A 19,802-nucleotide genomic window follows, 5' to 3' on the forward strand; every position below is an offset into this window, starting at 1 on the left:
GTCATATCATGTCTGCTCTTACCCGAAGCTACTCGCATGAGCGTTCCTGAAATACAAAGAAGATAATTAAACAATTAATGTGAATACTATATATATATACATATATATATATACACAATGCTGTGTAGTGAATGTGTGACTAAAATGCATGGCACACACTCCTATCACACCCAAACAACACAAGCACTCTATACCAGCTCAGTAGTGCTAAAACATAACTTTTATTGTTGATAAAATAGCATCAAGTAAAACATTTGAAGTCAGCACGGACTTGTGAAGTGGTTTCTGGTTTTACAACCGCTGATGTTGTGCCACGTATTCTATCCCAGCTCCGGGACTTCCTCGGCTTTTCTTTACAGCCTCAAACTAACCAGCTACTTTTATTTCTGAACACAGAATTTCCCTGATCTCCAGTCATGTGACTCTGACTAAAACCACCCTTCAATATGGCTAAAACAGAGCGGCCATCTTAGTCTAGTGTATCTTGGCCATTTAATGCACTGTTTGCATCTAAAAAAATCCTGAACATTCATTATAAACGAACATTTCTGTAACAATGTTCCCTTACTCATTTTCCAATTTACATTATTAATAAGCCCATTGGATAAAATACCCTTGATTACATTCTGGTACCACTGCAGTGAATCCTGCACGGGTGCGGGTAAAAACAGCAACCTGTTGGGGCCAAGAGTTAAACAGCAGCAATCATAAGCTATATCACATTGCATCAAATACGCAATACATATTTCTCATGTCATACCCATTATTGCAATACAAAACATAATTCAATAACAGCATGGGAGGAAACATTATCTGTGGCACTTACAATCTACTGACTAATGTCTTTTTATTTTCAAGTGACTATGATCAATGCTGAATACAGATGATGCTAAATAGAAACATAATCTTGCTTCCTATTTTAACATATTTATAGGTGATACATAATCGCCTCTTCATAAAGTGACTCTGTGCAGTGTGCTTATGATTTCAAGTGACAATGCGCAAAGTGGTGCAAATAAGCAATCCGGCTCATGCACTCTCAAATAAATGGGGGTCTATCAATGAACTGGTATATAGCGGTTAACAATTAATAGAGACAGAGAGAGTCTTGTTCAATAACGCCCAAGTGGGCTAACCATCAAAGAGATCTTTCCAAAAACTCTTATAATGAAACTGCAACAGTCGCATCCTTTGTCACATACAATCAAATAACAATGGGATGTTTGATTAATGTTGAGTGTGCTAATGTTTTAAAGTGACTACATGCAACACTGTTCAATTGTGCTAACTAACTCCCTGACTAATGTCTGAATAAAGAATAAAGATCAATCCTGGAACTGTTAAATGGCATATAACATGTAGAACCTCTGTTACGTCCAAGAGGACTAAGGCTTCCTGCAAGTAATACAATGTTACCTCTAAATAAAGTGACTATGTGCACGTATATTCATGTTTTAAAGTGACAGTGTGCAAGCTTGTGCAAATATGCAATCTAGCGCATAAACTTACAAATAAGTAGAAGTCTGTCCTTGAACTGATGCATAGACGCCAGCATGAAATATCATACATCTGAAGTCTATATAGAGTGCCATCAAACCAGATGGTTTAAAATTTGGCACTTCATAAAATCGTATGCCTTCAATCTGTCACCTAATAACATAGTGATTCCCCAGTCCAGTTATATATCCTGGAGATGCTTATGAAGGTAAACGTGCTATTAATCTGCCACTCTTAACTTCTAATAAGTAATGCATTAACCATAATTCTCAGTTGTTTCTACCTGCAACTGCACATAAGACACGAATGGCTCAGGACTGGAGGCTTATACAGCAAACTAGCTGCATGTACTACTAAAAACAACTTTCCAAATCTAGTCTTCCATGAGATGGATCGCTAATTCTTCACCAGCATTATGTCCTTTAGGTTTTTCAGTATTGAAAGTGATAATGAATCTCTACTCCAATTTGCTTAACTTCCACTCTCTATTACCACTCCTTTTATGCATAGGAACATGTGCTAATACAAAAAATCTTATCCCATTTACATCAATGGCGTGCTTTTCAGAGAAATGTATAGCCAAAGGGTCATTTGTGTCCTGATTCAAAATACATCTATAATGTTGCAATATTCTTAGTTTCAGTATATACTTAATACATTCCTGGGATAGCTACACATTGCACTACGTGCCAAAATTACAATACAGGCCTCACATTAAGAACCATCAGATGCACCCTACCACACCCTACTGGGCCGTTGTGCAAACTCCATATTCGTTATGTGGACATGGGCAAAAGGTGTAATGGATTTTGGTACCTCTTAGTGGTCGTGTGTACCTTCTCACGATGGGTGGAGGCAGGACATTGTGCACATCCAGACGCTAAGTGTGCTGCAACATTTTTGTTGTGAGAGGGGTGTGTGATGTATTAAGTTCAGATAATGGCACACATTTCTTTAATGACCTTTTTTAAAGAGATTTCACCATTATTGGGCAATAGGCATCGGATGTGCACCATTTACCACCCCCAGGCCAACATAATCATAGAGAGGATAAATGGCCTATTAAAAAGCAAATGATTGAAACTATGCACAACATTAAACAAAAATTGGGTGCAGGGTCTGCCACTCGTGTTATTCAGTCTGCGTACGCAGCCCAGTAAAGACCTCCAATTATTGCTCCACAAAGTGTTCACGGGGCACCGCATGCACACACTACTCTCTCCTGTTAGCTGAGCGTCTGATGCTCACAGAGCAGCATCTATTTTGGGGGAGGAATTTAGCAGTTATCTTTCCTCCCTAATGAAGGCAATAAAATGTGTCTCCCAACAGATTGCACCTCCCTGGCCAGACGAAGCAACAAGTGCCACAGCAGATATATCCGCAATGTCACCCTCTACAGCTTTTTCCTGGAGATCTGGTCTATATTTGAAATTGCATTCGTCACTGGAACCAACCCAGGTACAATGGCCCATTTCGAGTGATTCATGCCACTCCGCTCACAGTGAAGATAAAGGAACTACATTACTGGGTGCACCTCTTTCACGTCTGCAAAGCGCCCCACCTGGATCAATGGATTAAACTGCCCCATTACCCCTAAAGGCACCACCTCACCCTCAGGACTTGCTCATATAACCCACCTGAGAGAAATAAAAGACAAAGGTGAACATTGTCTGCCACTTCCACAAAGTACTGCTACACATTACATTTGCCCAAGAATTGCACTCTAGCAGTTCCCCATACTCTCTCTCTCTATATCTCTCTATTACCATCTAGCTTCTTAAGCTCTCAATCCTTCCCTATTCCTGCATGTCATTCCATTCCCTTGATTTACTTCTCTATCTTCTCACTTACCTCTTGTAATTAAAGAATTCCTTTCCAGGTAATCATCACAATGGTTCCTGCGAGCTCCAATGATTCGAGATATATTTAGTGATGTGCACATTCCCATACTCAAATATGTGTGCAATACATTGGGCCTCATTCCGAGTTCGGAGGTAACCACGCCGCTATTTGCGGCATGGCTGCCTCCGAACTTGTCCAAACTCTGGCCAGGTAAATAGAGTAATTACTGGTCCATTCCGAGGTCGGCGGGACTGGTAATTCCCCATTCACCAGGGCCATTCCCCATTCCCATTTGAGCCCCCATAGGGCTCAATGGGAAGGCGGCAATAACGGTACCGTAAATTGCAGTACCGTTATTGAGCCCGGAGTCCCTTTGCGGGTCCCGTCCTTAACGCCTGCTGAAAGCAGGCATTAAGGAAGGACCCACAGAGGGAACTTGTAGTAGGGCAGTAAGGGTTTAACGGCACCGGTCTTGTTACCGGTGACCGTTCACCCTTACCGCCCTACTCGGATTGACCCCCATTATATTGCTGGCCTATTTGCTATATTTATGCTTGGCTTGGGAATATATTTAGGGTGTACATTTATATGGGGTGGGCATATAAAAGGTGGATGGTATATGCAATTAAAAGATACAACCAAGGGCTTCAATTCCAAATTAGCTGAAAGGGGAATGCAGAATGTAAATTTGTCTGAGCAATTTCACACACATGAAACTGTGGCAACAGACACCAATGTTGATGACCGAATGATAAACGATAGCCCCACTCATGTTATTACTAATGTTGAGGCTCCTTCCCTTACACCTATGATCCCATTGTTTCTTTTGAAACTGTTTATACTACGGCATTAACACAGAAGAAAATGTAACTTAGAAAATATAGACAAATACACTGGGTTACGTTTAGATTCAGTAGAAGATGTGCATCATCCTGAATTTTCAAACAGTTGGTATGCTGACAGGAGCTCGGGGGGGAAAGCATAGAGTAAATGGAAGTTGTTATGTCTGTCCATGGATACCACATGCATCAGTGGCATCCAAGATGTTAATAGCACACAATCTACCAAGTATAGAGGCTCTATTCCTGGTTCTTCTGGCACTGTGTAGGCTGCAAGGCACATTCCAGGCACAATCTGTGCAACTAGAGACTATGGATCCTGATATGCTACAATGCAAGCAACATCCCAAAAGCTCCCAGTGCCTGGAGAGACCATACATAAACTTGCGTGGAGTGAAAAATATAGACAGCAGATGGCAAAAACCCTCAATGATTTGTGCAGCAGGAGGGCTACTGGGGTTCACAGATGATGTGTTGACTAAAGTGAACAAAGTAGGTGCACAATTCTAGAAAGAAACATGTCGCAAAACTAAAGTGGGTTGAAGCGGTGGAATGGCCAGTAACAGTGCAGCAGCAAGAAAGTAATGAACTATGCTTTTCAACAAAGGAACTGTTTTCGTGGGGACCAATCTCAAATGCAACAAGACATTGTTAATCTGAGACCTAAAAAAAGGTACCACTGTGGTAATGGACGACTACTGGGTGTGTGGGCAGCTGGTGTTCTTGCACCTCCCACCATCATGGAGGGGCTATTGCCGGCTGGCCATGCTGCACTCAGCAATCCTTGTGATCCCTGAAGAACACCTTGCAGTGGGATCAAAGATTTTGCCTGCCTCACCCCCGGCCCTGACTACAATGAGGCCCACAAGAAACTCATCACCACACCCCATCCTCCGTATCTTGTCGCAGAAGGAAAAGAACAGCAGTATTCTGTTAGGCAGAATCACATGCAGTACCATTGGGGAACACTACATGCAATTAAGACTACAAGTGTCAGTACAATTTCACCTTTGGTACAAGCCTGTACTACACAATGGCTGAGCAGCCAGAGTTATCTCAAGAGTTGAGTGAGCAGTAGAACAAGTTACACAAAGGACCAAGTAATACAGTGATTCAAATAGACACATGTTCAAGGTTTCTTGATAAAAGAATATACAGTCAGTTGTAAAACAGTTCACTAGCAAGAGCAGCTCAATATCAAACACTAATATACTACAATACACACCACCAATATGATACTGAACAAGTTCATCTTCCCTGAAGTGGGAGCAAAATGGCACTTCAGTTATTTAAAAAGGGGGGTAAAAAGACAATGTTATAATAAAGACAGCCCAAATACATTCATAGGCAAGGAAAAGGGTTTCAGTTAGCTACGACCAGCAATACTTCTCAATAGGCCTGAGCCAAAGTCAATAGTTCAGGGTCTTTGTATAGGATAGCACAGTTCTGGTAGATAACGGTTAAGTCTTTGCCACGGATTTCAAAAGAATTTGTCTAGGTGAAAAGTTTGATGAATGTTTAGGAAAGGACAATCCTTCCAGTTTGAGGAAAGTTCCATGAATTTTCGCGATGGCCGAAATGATTTCCGGACCGTGTTTGCAGAGTACCATTGTAATGAAGAAGAGCTGTAGCTGAGGCAGTTGTTCCTGGCAGATCCTGCAGACCTCGCTGTTCCTATGCTTCAGTCGTGGGGACAAGAAGGAGGACGTCGGGAGGTTCCTGCACTGCCCAGGGAAGAGGCCAAAAGCTGTAGCAAGATGCCGGTTTAAGGTGTGAGTGCCTTAAAGACCACAAGCTGGTTTCCTTCCTTCTGGCTATCCGGTTTTCATCAGCACTCTGATGAAAATTCGACCAAATGGGGACGGTGTCCAGGTGGCTTGTGAGTTGGTTGGTCCCACCAAACTCAAGGGAAGAAGTTAACCTTGAAGGGCTTCTCTGTTATCGGAGTTTCAGGCAATTCGGACCTGCAGCAAGGATTCACTGGTCGTCCAGGGGTTGCAGCAGTCCTCTTCCTTCCTCTCCTCTTCGTTTTTTTTGTTCCAGTGGTCAACTCTGCTTCCCAAGTCCTAGAGACCTGTTATTAAACAGTTTTCCCCCATTCATTCCAGCCTGGCTGTCACTCACACAGCAGGGTGGCTGTCCTTGCCGGACAGCCAGCCAGCCAATCATGCCAGAGTGCATTCAGGTTTCCTAGGACACTAAGCACAGGGAGTTTCAGGCACCTCCATCACATCCTGTCCACCCCAGACACCCTGGCGCCAGAGGAGGGCTTCAGCACTGAAGCCCGCCAAAGGCCAACAAACAAAGGGACCAAACCTGGTTTGGCACGCACAGACAAACACAAGAAGGACCTTCCCTAAAAGAAATGGCAGAAAAAAGACGACCTGGGTCTGTTTTTACAGATAGGTCTTGGGCACCATATTGAAAAACATGTCTGAACCGATTTTTAGCTACCGCGGTTTGCGGTCGGGAAAAATCATGGTAGTTTGATCTAAACCACTGCCACCAGCCATTTAAAGTAGTAAAGGGTAACATTTGACTGTTACATGAGTGTTTTGACTCTGGGGAAGCTAGGCAACCCCTCCAAGACTTTATAGAAAGATAGCGTCTGCTGGGTCAGTAAATTTAAAGTGACTAGTAAAGTCAATTTAACTTTACATGCACTGGGAAACAGAAGTCAGTCCCAGAGAAGGTGTTTAAACCTTGGGGATTCTGAAAGATACCCGTGTGCCACTGCACTGAAAGTGCTGTGTGACACACAGAAAAAGATGACGCCATGGAGTTTGTTTAAAACACCATAACCAAAGAACACATCTAAATATTTGTCCCAAGACTCCTCTGAAATGCTTAAAGATAAACCCAATGAATATAAACAATGAATATAAACTGTTTAGCAAAGAAGAGAAATGTTTTGCATCTCTACTTCTGCCTGGGATCCAAGCAGCTACAAATGCTAAATGCCCACAGATAATCAGATGGGAGATCGTGCAACTCTCTGACGATACAGAACAAGGCATCAACGCAACGCAATAAAGGTTGAGATGCGCACCATAAGATTGATGACCCTTCAGAATCGCTATGTTCTCAATTTGCTTATGCAATGGAGGAAGGAGTTTGCAGAAAAATTGGTGATTCCTTCTGCAAGCCAGTTCCTCCAAACAATGCAGAGAATGGCTCTCTGACGCAGGTAATAGGAGAACTGCATACCCTCAGATCGCACATGCAAACTGAAGCAGTCATACAGGGAGGAGGTTGCTTTTATGGAATTTTTCCTTGGGCACCATCCTGGATCTAATGCACAAAAGACAGTGCTGTTCAAACAGATGACCATGCATGTAGAGACTAGAGCTGTGTTTGCAACCTCCTACTACTATAACTACACCAGCTGATCCCGATCCCGAGCATTACACAGAGCATTGGGATTACCTAGCAGGGGACGGGGCGTGTGTATACATGACTTGCACCCCTGAAGAATATGCACAGTCTGACCAAAGTTTAAGTCATGTATGTAGAGCCTGGGTTCCAAAGGATGCGTCACCACCATATTTAAAGGCTGAACAATTGAAGGACGATCTTCGGAGGGGGCCGAGAAAGGGTGGGCCCATAGGGGAGTTTGCTAATGTAGAATTAACGAAAGGGGGGGAATGTTGGGAAGGGGAGATATTTTTACTACCCTCTAAGTGCTTTAGAATAAGGTAAAATACATTATCAGTAATGTGAGAGACCAGGGGCCAGGGAGAGCCCTGGTACATAGAGATAGATGTGTTTTCTCAGTTAGTGTTACAATTGTTACATGATCATCGTCTGACCGGTAATGGCTGCAACATCACCCAGGTGGATGAAGATGGGCGGATGAGGCAGAGACCAATGGCCTGGCATCCCCGATGGAGCAGGTGACCTATGTGTAGGATCTCTTCAACCAGCAGCGTGGGTTTCTACTGTATGTAGGCACGTCACCAGTGACAAAGCTTACTGTTATAGTGTACTGCACATACTAATATTGCCAGAACGTTATGCGGCAGCAGAGTTCTTTGTTGGTGCTTTTTCCTTTTGCATGGGAATAAAAATGTGCTCTCCTTGCAAAAGGTGTGTTGGGACTTTTTCCCTAGTGGGTTGTATTTTTTCTGGTGGGAGCGTTTGAGGGGCTTTCCTACATTATTTTGCAGGCCCGCAAGCATTTAACTTGCTGTTCTGAAGCTAGGCGTCTCAGTATAAATAAATGTATAGGAACATTAAACTTTTGTCTGTGATGCAAAAGTGAAAGTCATGCATTGAGAAATGAGGAACAAATGGCCCCGGAAAATCCACTGTTATGTGGTTAGAGATTCATCAACTTGGTCTCCACAGCTGTGCATAAGTAGAAACTGGTGAATTCTTTCATTTAAAAGGCGTAGATATTGTGGAGGTATGAGTGCTTGCGTCCAAGCATAGCGAGGGAGCCACAACCAACAAAACAGGGTTTGGAGGCGGGTTCCCCTCAGACTTTTAAAAAAATAATGGATTAAAATGATGCATTTTACAGAACTCCGTTTGTGAAATATGAAATAAACAATAACAAATACTAATATATGCCAAGTTACCAACAGTAACTTCCAAGAAAGGCTAATCACACTAAATCTTCAAACAAGTGATGGTATAAAAGTCATATTTGAATCATGGACGTCATTTCACCAAAATGCCAGGGTTAGTGGAAGTGACATCACACGACCATTGACCTCGGATGACATCCCAGGAAATCCTTCGTTGACCCAGGGATCAGGGGATTGTTGACCCAGGGATCAGGGGATTGTTTGAACTGACGATGTTAACCTACAAGAATACAAGAGTGATAAGGCTATTTAAACATCACACGTGAAACATCTATTGACCTGTATTGAAACAAATGTGTAAAGAGGGTAAAGTCAACTTCAGAGAATAAAAGTACTTGTCAGTAAATGTATCGAGAATAAACCCGCAAGCATGAGATATGTAAATTAGGAATGAACCTGGCATGAACCCTAGCCCAGTACATGATTAACTTGTAAGAGGCTGGGCATCGTTACGAAAACCTGTTTAAATACGCTGATGCCCAGCTAGCAATTCCTGTTCACTGCTCACATTGAACCTGCTGGTGTTCTCTGTGATGTACTGACGGCCAAATAGCTATTTGAGTACTTTGTTTTGTAAACTGATCAGTGTTGTAATAAAGATTTTGGGAATCTTTACAAGCCCGTGTCGGTGTATTTCTCTTTGCATGGTGTAAAAGCCTTAATATTATATGTTATGATTCCACAGATGGTGCCCGAATAGGGACCCTCAAGATTGACTTCGTCTCGTTGAAGGTTGGCACGGCTATCGGACCGGGATCAGACTGTGACAAAAAGGGCCCCTTGGACGAGACGCGAATTCCTCGACAATACTGCACGATCCGATCCCTGAACGGTGAGCTGTAGCTCGAGACGATGTCTTGACGAGGGTCCATATATTGAGGTGGGTAAATTTGCCGAAATCACCAGACACGTGGGTCCTTAGACTGTCCTTAGTAACCCGATCGGGCCTCCCAGTCCTTTGGTCAGGTGAATCGTGACCCGATTCTTAATTTAACCCTGACAATTTGAATTTGGCGCATTGTACTCGCGAGCACAATTATTTGACCAGGTAACACCAGAATTCTGATATGCCTGAGAAATTGTCTGCCTGCTTCAGGGCATTATTCCGCGGTGACAGACAATCTTTGGAATTTAGCCGTCCCGCACCACAGGAGGGGTCGCCGGCATGTACTATGTACTGTAAGAAAGGCTTTGGTAGTATAGCATTTAATGATATCTGGCACAGACAGACCAGACATAACTCTAATCTTCGGTGGCCAACCAATGGTAGCTTTGAAATCCCTTGTTTAGAATATTTAGAGTCTGTATTGATAAAGAAAAAGGCTAGACCTGCAGCATTTGATGCATTGCATGGTTGGAAAACAGAAGCTTTGCAGCAGCAAAAGAGTAGAGAGAAACATATGCGTCGACATATGACGAATGCCGAAGAGGCACTGTTATATGATCAAAATAAACAATTGGAATCAGTTAGGAACACGGACAGAGCGTTTCAATTAGGCATTCAGAAAATGAATCCTTCAAAAGATTTTCATACGTTTGATGAATTGATTAACAAACTTTTGCATGAACGAAGACCTGATGCCTCTGCGCCACCCCTGTACGTTCCTCCTCCTGGTGCTTTGCCTTTTCCTGTTGCTATTCCTCCTCCTATAGTTCCTCTGGTCCTTCCTATTATTCTTCCTGTTGTTCCTCCAGTCGTCGCTCCTTTGCCTGCTCCCTTGCCTCCACCTATTGATATTCCGAATGTGCCTACTCTCCCTCTTCCAAGTGATTCCGCACCGCTTGTAGTAGACCAGGGAACGGGATCAAGGGTTATGACTCGTAATACTGTGTCCCCAGATAAAAAGAATGAATTGATTGTATGGGCTAAACATTGTATGGAGAAGGGTGAACAAGCTGATGTTTTTTCCACACTCGAAAATTTAAGAAGTATTCCTGAGAAAAATGTTTTCATTGAAGGGTTAGGAATTAATTTGAGTATAATGTGGAATAGATTGAACGATGTAGATCTCCCACAAGGGTTACGGGATTTGAACACCTTAGCGTTGTCCAGAGATACTGAGGAGAAAATATATGAGCATGTCAAGAGGATTTTTGTATATAGGAAGGAGTTGGAAGAGTTACAGAATGAAGAAGCAGATGATGGTAGTTTAGGCGCTATATTCTTACAGAAACGGTTTTCTTCTCGTCGTGAATTGATAGGTGAGGAAGCGCAAATTTGTACAAAGGATGCGATAAGATGGATTTCGGATATGTCAATAACTCCAGTTGAAGTATATGACACGTATAGTCAGTATACGTTAGAAATGCAAAAGAAAGTGATACAGGTGATGGTAGAATACCTGCAGGATGAGTGTGTAAAAAGAAAGATTTGTTGTCCTGCAGAATTATTGGGTGTTTATAAGAGAGCTTTTTCGATTGATACTCCTTCGACTGCCTTAGCGCTTGATTTGGCTCTGTTGCTTAGTAAGCGTTCGGAGCTACCTACTTCTCAGTTGCCTATGAGAGAGGTCCCTCCGAGATTTGTCCCAAAGGTTGAGATTGCGGCCGATGCTGCACGAGGTATAGTCGCTATGGACATTCCTGCACATTATGTATTGCAGTTTGTTCACGTCCCGTTCTCGAGACAGGAAGTGAACACCATAAAGCAATCTATTCCTGATATAAGAAAGAATCCGACGGGGTTCTATAAAGAAATAGAGTCAGTCTTACAATCATCGGTATTCCCCTTAAGTGATATTGATTTATTATTTTCCGTACTCCTGCCAGTTGATTTGTGGAAGCAGATTAGGACTATAGATGATGTACCTGGGTTAGGAGATACATGGGATAATATGGTTAGGCTTGACAGAGAAAGACCAGCTGGCGAGAGACCGCCTCATGTGATATTAACTTTGCTTGATAGGATTATTTTAAAATTAAAAATCATAATTCCTGAAAAAAGAATCATTTGGGACAAGCTTACGGCCTGTGTCCAAGGAAAGTCTGAAGGTGCTACCGAGTTCTTTAATCGGTTCAAACAAGTGTTTTCGGATTTCAGTGGACAAGACTTAGGCACAGAGTCAGGGAAAAGGCTGTTTGTCGACAAATTTGTACGTGGATTGCTGCCTGACATCCAGTTGCAGATTATGTCCTCCGAAAGCGCATGGCAGGCGAAGTCTCAATCAGAAGTACTGCACATGGCTCAATACTATGAGAATCGTGTGAATAATGAAAAGGAAAAAATTGAGAAAAGAAAGGGTGATCTGAAAACAAAAGTATTATTACAACAGATTGTTAGAAGCCCTAGAGGGGGTAGTAGGCAATTTAGAGGTCAATACGTTCCACAGGGAAGTATGCCCTTGGCTCCGGTAACCATTAACCAGTGTGCCTATTGTCGACTGGAAGGTCACTGGCGCGCCCAATGTCCGGCCTTGCAGCAAAGGTCATTTACGAACATGGGTAGACGATCCAGAGGTCGCCTAGGTGTAGGGGGCCCTGGTAGAGGTCAGTTTACGCCAGAATCACAGCAACCTTTTTCGCAGGATAAACAAGTATCGAGTGTGGATAATAGAAACATTTTCGATCATCCTTCTGCTGCATACCTCTCTGAAGAGCTTCCTTTTGATGACTTTCTGTTTCGTTAGGATTGCCCGAAGCAGGGTTTGGAACCTACGCCTATTCCCGTTCATCAGAAAGGTCCCTACGTTGAGATGACGGTGGGAAATAGGAAACATCTATTTTTAGTAGATACTGGAGCACAAAAGTGTTCCATTGACCATTCGCGGGTTCCAAACATTTCACTGTCAGGGCAATCCAACGTTTCCGTAGGGTTTTCGGGCACACCTGTAGTTTGTCCAGTTTCTTTGCCGGTACCGATAACAGTGGGTCCTTTCACAGAGCAGTGTCCATTTCTACTTACTACAAACTGTGGAGAGACGTTGCTGAGGTTAAATTTGTTGAAAGAATTGAATGCAGTAATACATTGCTCCTCGGATGGAGTTCGGTTAACAATTTCACCTCAGCAATCATTCGCCTCTCAGTTCTTGACTCGACCTTTATCGCCAGAATTCAGTAACATTTCGGAATGCTTATGGGCAATTGATGATAATGATCTGGGCATTCTTCAAATTGAACCTGTTAAAATTATTCTGAAACATGGAGTAAAACTGCCTCGCATTCCACAATATAAAATCTCAGTTGAAGGCGAACAAGCTTTGAAATGTATAGTTTCTGACCTTGTACATCGTGGAGTAATTGAGGAAATTACAGGTAGTTTGTGTAACAGCCCGATTTTGCCGGTGTACAAAAAAGGTGATAATGCGATTCCTTTTTGGTTTATAATTGATTTGCATGCTATTAACAAAATTGTGGCTCCTCAATTTCCCATTGTACCTGATGTAACAACGATACTAACTATGATTCCGGCTTCTGCCACTCACTTTAGCGTTGTTGACCTTAAGAATGCGTTTTTCAGCATTCCTATACACAAGGATAGTAGGTATTTGTTCGCGTTTACCCTAGGTGGACGCTCGTTCACATTCACTCATGCACCACAAGGGTACACTGAGAGTCCAAGTATTTATAGTAGAGCATTGAAAGAGCAACTCGATACTCTCGAGCTGCCTACTACTTGCACGTTACTACAGTATGTAGATGATCTCCTCTTGGCTGCTGATTCTGAAAGTGCCTGTAAAGAAGGCACTGTGTTATTGCTTAGTCATTTAGTAAAACATGGCCATAAAGCTTCACTCAAAAAATGTCAATATTGTTGTCAGGAGGTCGCCTATTTAGGCTATCTCCTGTCAAAGGAGGGAAGAAGGTTGACAACTGAACGAATAAAAACTATTTCTGGCATGTCTGTCCCAAATACGCAGAAGGAAGTTAGAGCCTTGATAGGTATGGCTTCTTACTGTAGATTGTGGATCCCTAATTTCTCGTTAACGATTAAACCAATGCTGGCTTTGACAAAGAAGGGCATTTCTTCGCCATTGCCATGGACCTTGGAACACCAGACAGCATTTGATTTACTCAAGACCGCGCTGTGTTCGGCACCGGATTTGGGAACTCCAAATTATGAAAAGGCCTTTGTGTTGTATGTGCATGAACGTGATGGATGTGCTTTGGCTGTGTTAACGCAGGAAAATGGAGGTAAGAATAGGCCGTGCGGCTATTTCTCATCCGCCCTTGATCCTGTCGCATGCGCTTTGCCGAGATGTTTGAGAGCTGTTGCTGCTGCTGCTCCGTCTGTAAAACAGAGCGAGGGAATCGTCCTGGGTCATGCGTTAACCCTGATGGTACCTCACTCTGTAGATGTTCTATTAAATAGAACTCAAACGCAACACCTTACTTCCGCCCGATTGACAAGTTACGAATTGATCTTGTTTGCGCCCCGCATTCAAATTCAGAGGTTTTGTGTATTAAATCCGGCTGAACTTTTACCTGTCCCGCAAGATACTGTTGATAGTGACGAAATGTCACACGATTGCCTTTACACTACAGAACAAGAGACTAAAGGTAGATCGATTTGAAAGATACGCCTTTGAATAACCCACAAGGAGAGCTATTTTGTGATGGCTCTTGTTTCAAACTTCCGAATGGTACATCCACGGCTGTTTATGGCGTCACTACCTTAAGCACGAATGTGGAAACCAAAAGAATCATGCATAATTCCTCACAGGCCGCAGAAATTATAGCATTAACTTGAGCTTGTGAACTGTCTGAAGGGCTTACAGGGTTTTTGACCTCACATGGCACAAGAATACAGCACGGCACTTTAATAGTGCGATTACTTTCAGCGCTTGCACTCCCTGTTCAGTTAGCCATTATAAAATGTACAGCACATCAGAAAGTTACAGATGATATAGGAAGGGGGAATGCTTTCTCTTATGAGATAGCCAAACGAACTGCCACTGATTTTAGTTCAGAAATGTATGCTGTAAGGGAAACTGTAAATGTCTGCACTTTTGGTGAAAGTATTGATTCTGTAAAAGACATCGAAGCAGATGCTACTGTAGAAGAAACCAAGAAATGGGTCGAAAGTGCAGGGAGATTGGATGATGATGGGTGTTGGGTGAACAATGTTGAAGGAAAATGGTTACTCCCTGACGCCTATATTACAGTGATGGTTGTTATGACTCATGGTCTGACCCATGTCTGTGCGCGTAAATTCACTAAAATGTTACACAGTCTATGGGCTAATGATAAAATGTTCAAAATTGCGGAGCGCTTTGTCCAAGGGTGCATGGTTTGTTTGCAGCACAATGTAGGAAAAGGTACCTCGGCTCCCAGAGGAAGTTTCGCTCCACCTTCTGTTCCATTTGAGGTCATTCACTTTGATTTTATTGAGATGGTACGTTGTAACAATCTTAAATAGGTGCTGGTCGTCATTTGTGCATTTAGTAAGTGGGTTGAGGCCTTCCCTGTTAGAGATGCAACTGCCATGACCACGGCAAAGACTCTGTTGAAAGAGTTCTTTCCTAGGTTCGGGCTACCGAGAGTCATCTGGTCGGATAACGGGCCACACTTTATCGCTGCTGTAATTCTACAAATATGCGAAGGATTGTAGATTGATAAACAGTTCCATTCGGCTAGACATGTCCAAAGTGCCAGATTAGTGGAAAGACATAACGGCATTATAAAGAACAAGCTCGCTAAGACTTGTGCTGGCACCAAGTTAAAATGGCGGGACGCCTTACAGATCGTGTTGCTTTCGATGAGAACAACCCCTCAAACTAAGACTGGACTCTCTCCCTTCGAGGTGGTGATGGGAAGCCTGCTAATATTTGGGATATGCCAAAGAGTCACTCATTGTGGGATGTAGAAAGTGTGCTTCTTTCAGATTACTGTAACCAATTGACTAAAAACCTGTTTTCAATTTACCACCAAGTGCGAGAGGCATTACCTGTACGATACGAGGGTCCCGGGCACAGTCTACGGCCAGGAGACTGGATCCTCACAAAAGTATTTGAAAGGTCATCTTGCCTTGCACCTCGGTGGAGGGGTCCCTACCAGGTCCTGCTAGTCACCCAGATGGCGGTGCGGGTAGCAGGACGGAAGCATTGGATCCATGCCACACACACCAAACGGATCCCGCAGCCCGTACCACACGATACAGAAGACACAGAATCCCTTTCCAATGCTGTAACCAACATGCCCGAAACAGCAACAACCGACAAGAGAGTATCGGAGACCGTTCCAGAGTTCGCAAGGCCAGACAAAACGGCCATCTTGTCTCCGCACTCTCCAACAGTGGTACTTCCGGATCACCCATTTTCTGATCCCATTTCCGTTCACTCGCCACCTCCAGTGGGAAGTGATGACACATTGCTTTCTGATCCTACAGCACCGGAAATTGTGAGATATAACCTATGTCCAAGAAGATAGAGTTATGGCACGGTTCGACTGTGCGGTCGAAGAAGTCATTTGAGGGCTTGCTTTTTGGCCAGACCATACGAAAGGATTCTGTTGGCTAAGGGTTTTGGGAAAGAGATTAAGAAGACGCGCGACTGGAGTCGCCAGCAAACGAACAATTGGTGTTTTTCGATTGAAGACTACGATGCCTGCACCCGCTACCGCACGTATTGAACCTTTAGATAAATATGTGACTAGCAGAGACAATTAGCAAGTGTGTAAGGGGACCCAGAAAATGTATTGTTGCCTTTTTGCAATAATAACTGGGTTTTTAGTAACTACTGGTTTTGGGTTGTGGTACCTGGAGGAAGCATATCCGCTAGAGGACTTTTTACCTGTTGAAAATGTATCTGTTGTACCCATTCCTTCCGTGCAATTGCATACCTTGTCGCCTAGAGATTCTTCGCATAGACGGAATTATCAGAATAATACACTTTTGTTAATAATGAATGCTACTCATGCAATTTTCAATAGGACTAACTGCTGGATCTGCTCGCATTTACCGCAACATGGGGATAAGGGGCTAGGTTGGTACATTCATACTTTACCTCTAACAACTGCTTGTTATGCTTCTCTTAGAGCACTATTCTTTGGCCGTTGGAATGACAGCATCTCAGGGAACTTTGATGGTACAAATTTGAATAGTTTTAAAAAACGTGTTTTGATGCCCCTGGGATGCTCGCTTTTTGCAAATAGGAGTAAGCCAAACGTTGCTTCTGTTAAGCCCTCTGATAGATTGTCTCATCCCTTTCAGTCTTTGATCTCTTTCAAAATGGCTCCTATAGGCAATAATGATGCCCCGCCTCCATCTTATTCTGTTAACCATAGCCGCGATTCAGTTTCCTTCTGCATACAGCGGAATGGAACATGGTCAATGGGCGGTTTTAGAAGTTGCGCCAACGTTGCGAATTTGACTAGTGAGAACAGACCTCTGTATGTAGGTGAACCTGTCTATTTTGCTTGCGGTAATGTGGAATTTCCATGGTTGCCTAGGGATTGGCAAGGAAATTGCTATTTAGGGATTCTATTACCTGGGGTATTTATTGCCAGTACTGCAGAAATTTCGAAGACTCGTCCACGACGAGATGTGAAGGGGGATACTCCAGCACAAACTCTAGGAGACATAATGAAATCCTTTGTGCCATTTTTTGGGCAAATTATGAATTCAGAAGATATCAGGGGACTAGCGAGAGTACTGGAGAGAACCATCAACCGGACCACTGACATACTCTATAATATGACGTTAGAACACAAAGCGATAAGATTAGTAGCTCTTCAGAACCGGATGCCATTAGATGCCATTCTGGCCGAGCATGGAGGAGTATGTAAATTAGTGGGGTCCACTTGCTGTATTTACGTAGCAGACTCCTCTCCAACGATCTTTATGGCAATCCAAAATCTGCATGTTCTTAGTTCGGAAGTGCATGTTGCTGAGGGAAACTGGGAACTTAGTGCATGGTTTTGGGACCTCCTACGGTCGTGGGGATGGAAGTTACTTTCGGCCTTGCTGATTATCTTGGGTAGTTTACTGTTCCTTTGTTGTTGTATACAGTGTCTTCCTGGTATATGTTTGGTATTAGGGGGATGTTGCGCGCAAGCAACAAGTGTATTAGGGCATAAAATATATGCCCCAGACAAGGTTTCCAAAGAGTATGTGTTGAAAGAAACTCTAGTGTCTGATCTAATGGCAATAGATATGTCTGATAATGATTCGGGGTGTATAGACGTTGAGATATGGAGTTAGTCGTAAAGTGACTGGAAGTAGTTTAGCGCTTGGCATTGGCCAAAAGGAGGGTTTGTCAAAACTGATATAATATTGTTTCGTCCTCATTGTATATGTTGGCCTATGCCCAGTCGCTTTGCGAGGAAATCCGCATCGCAAGGTCCTGACCTTAAGTTAATCAAGCCTCCATTTTTAGGTTAAACCGCCATTTTGGTTTATCGTGCAAAGTCACCCTGTGGCCTAAAATGGCTGACCTGTGTTCTCTTGTTCTGACTTCAACCTCTTCGACCTCTGTAGGCGAGTTAATGTCCAACCTGCCCGCAGGCTACATGTTAGGGTCATGTAGACCTTGTCCTTCGTTGACCCAGGGATCAGGGGATTGTTTGAACTGACGATGTTAACCTACATGTATACAAGAGTGATAAGGCTATTTAAACATCACACGTGAAACATCTATGGACCTGTATTGAAACAAATGTGTAAAGTGGGTAAAGTCAAATCCAGAGAATAATAGTACTTGTTAGTAAATGTATCAAGAATAAACCCGCATGCATGAGATATGTAAATTAGGAATGAACATGGCACGAACCCTAGCCCAGTACATGATTAACTTGTAAGGGCTAGCAATTCCTGTTCACTGCTCACATTGAACCTGCTGGTGTTCTCTGTGATGTACTGACAGCCAAATAGCTATTTGTGTACTTTGTTTTGTAAACTGATCAGTGTTGTAATAAAGATTCTGGGAATCTTTACAAGCCTGTGTCGGTGTATTTCTCTTTGCATGGTGTAAAAGCCATAATATTATATTTTTTGATTCCACATTGTAATGAGGCGGTTCACCATTAAGAGCACTTCTGAACTTATTCCAATTAAAAGGGAAATTGAATAAATATGAAGATTGAGAAAATAATTCGCAAAATGTATCGTGGTTTTCATGTTTTGGATGACTCTCCCAATCCATACACTGGGTGTAATAGACTGTAAGGTGGTTCAAAGAGATAACCAACAGTACACATGAGTATTTTCCGACACATTTTCTTAACACCTTTGACCACAATAAATACCAGAATCTTTCCAGTGTAAGAAGATATTTTCATGCTTAGTGTGGCAATACATGCCAGTAAAGGCATGTGAGAACACACTCGTGTTGGCTTTACTCATAATGCTTATAATGTCACTGTAAGAAAACATGTTTATGCTGAATGCACCAATATATTCCAGTATCCCTAAGTAAGGACATGCTAATTTTGGCATTGCCCTTAAAGCAGTAATGCCAATGTAAGAAAACATGACCATAATAGCTTCATCAACAAATACCAGTATCCCTTTCTAAGGGCGCATGTAAAGACTGAAGGGGGGTGTCTGTACTTCTGCTCTCTATATGGTCGAGGCGAGGCACAGAGGACCCCAGCCAAGATTCTCTATTGTTGGTAGCAATGGACGAGCAATCAAGGCCTAGCTTCTCAGGAGGTGATGCGGGCTGGTTCTTAAGTACAGTGTAGTCCCCAAGCTCCCACAAAAGAATGTCCATACACTGTATTAGTTAAAACACAGTCTTTATATAATTAAGGTTCACAATTATATAGACTATCATGATAACTCACTTTGTACTCAGTTAATTTACACTGGAAAATATATACAGTTCTAAGTGCTACCACAATTATTATCAGATTTCATTAAAGTGCATCAATTGTACTCTGGTCAAATTTCACGCAAATCAATTAATAAAGGTAACCAACAATAGACATAGGAGGAAAGCAGTTGGTTAGAACAATTGGCAGAATACTGGCCCCTACCGCTGGACACAAGTCTGTGTGGATATCCCCCACCTGGGCAACCTGTAAAATAAAGATATGCTACAAGCCCAGTCGATACATTGTTCGCAATAGTTGTTTCACTAGTTCTGCAACCCCAAAGCAC

At 42.8% G+C, this 19,802-nt stretch overlaps 1 protein-coding gene across 4 annotated transcripts in view; it reads right to left on the bottom strand.

The window, feature by feature from the left end:
• LOC138582114 (lactoperoxidase-like) overlaps window positions 1–19,802 on the bottom strand; it is a 464,456-nt gene that overhangs the window by 393,242 nt on the left and 51,412 nt on the right. For 3 of the 4 annotated variants that reach the window (XM_069653094.1, XM_069653093.1, XM_069653096.1), the window contains exon 5: window positions 23–46. The exons of the other annotated variant lie outside the window; for it this stretch is intronic. In XM_069653094.1, the coding sequence (XP_069509195.1) occupies window positions 23–46 (24 nt within the window). The remainder of the gene's footprint in view (window positions 1–22; window positions 47–19,802) is intronic. 4 annotated transcript variants of the gene reach the window in all.

Source organism: Ambystoma mexicanum, chromosome 3q (assembly GCF_040938575.1).
Source record: "Ambystoma mexicanum isolate Mex_15411 chromosome 3q, UKY_AmexF1_1, whole genome shotgun sequence".
Taxonomy (NCBI): Eukaryota; Metazoa; Chordata; class Amphibia; order Caudata; family Ambystomatidae; genus Ambystoma; species Ambystoma mexicanum.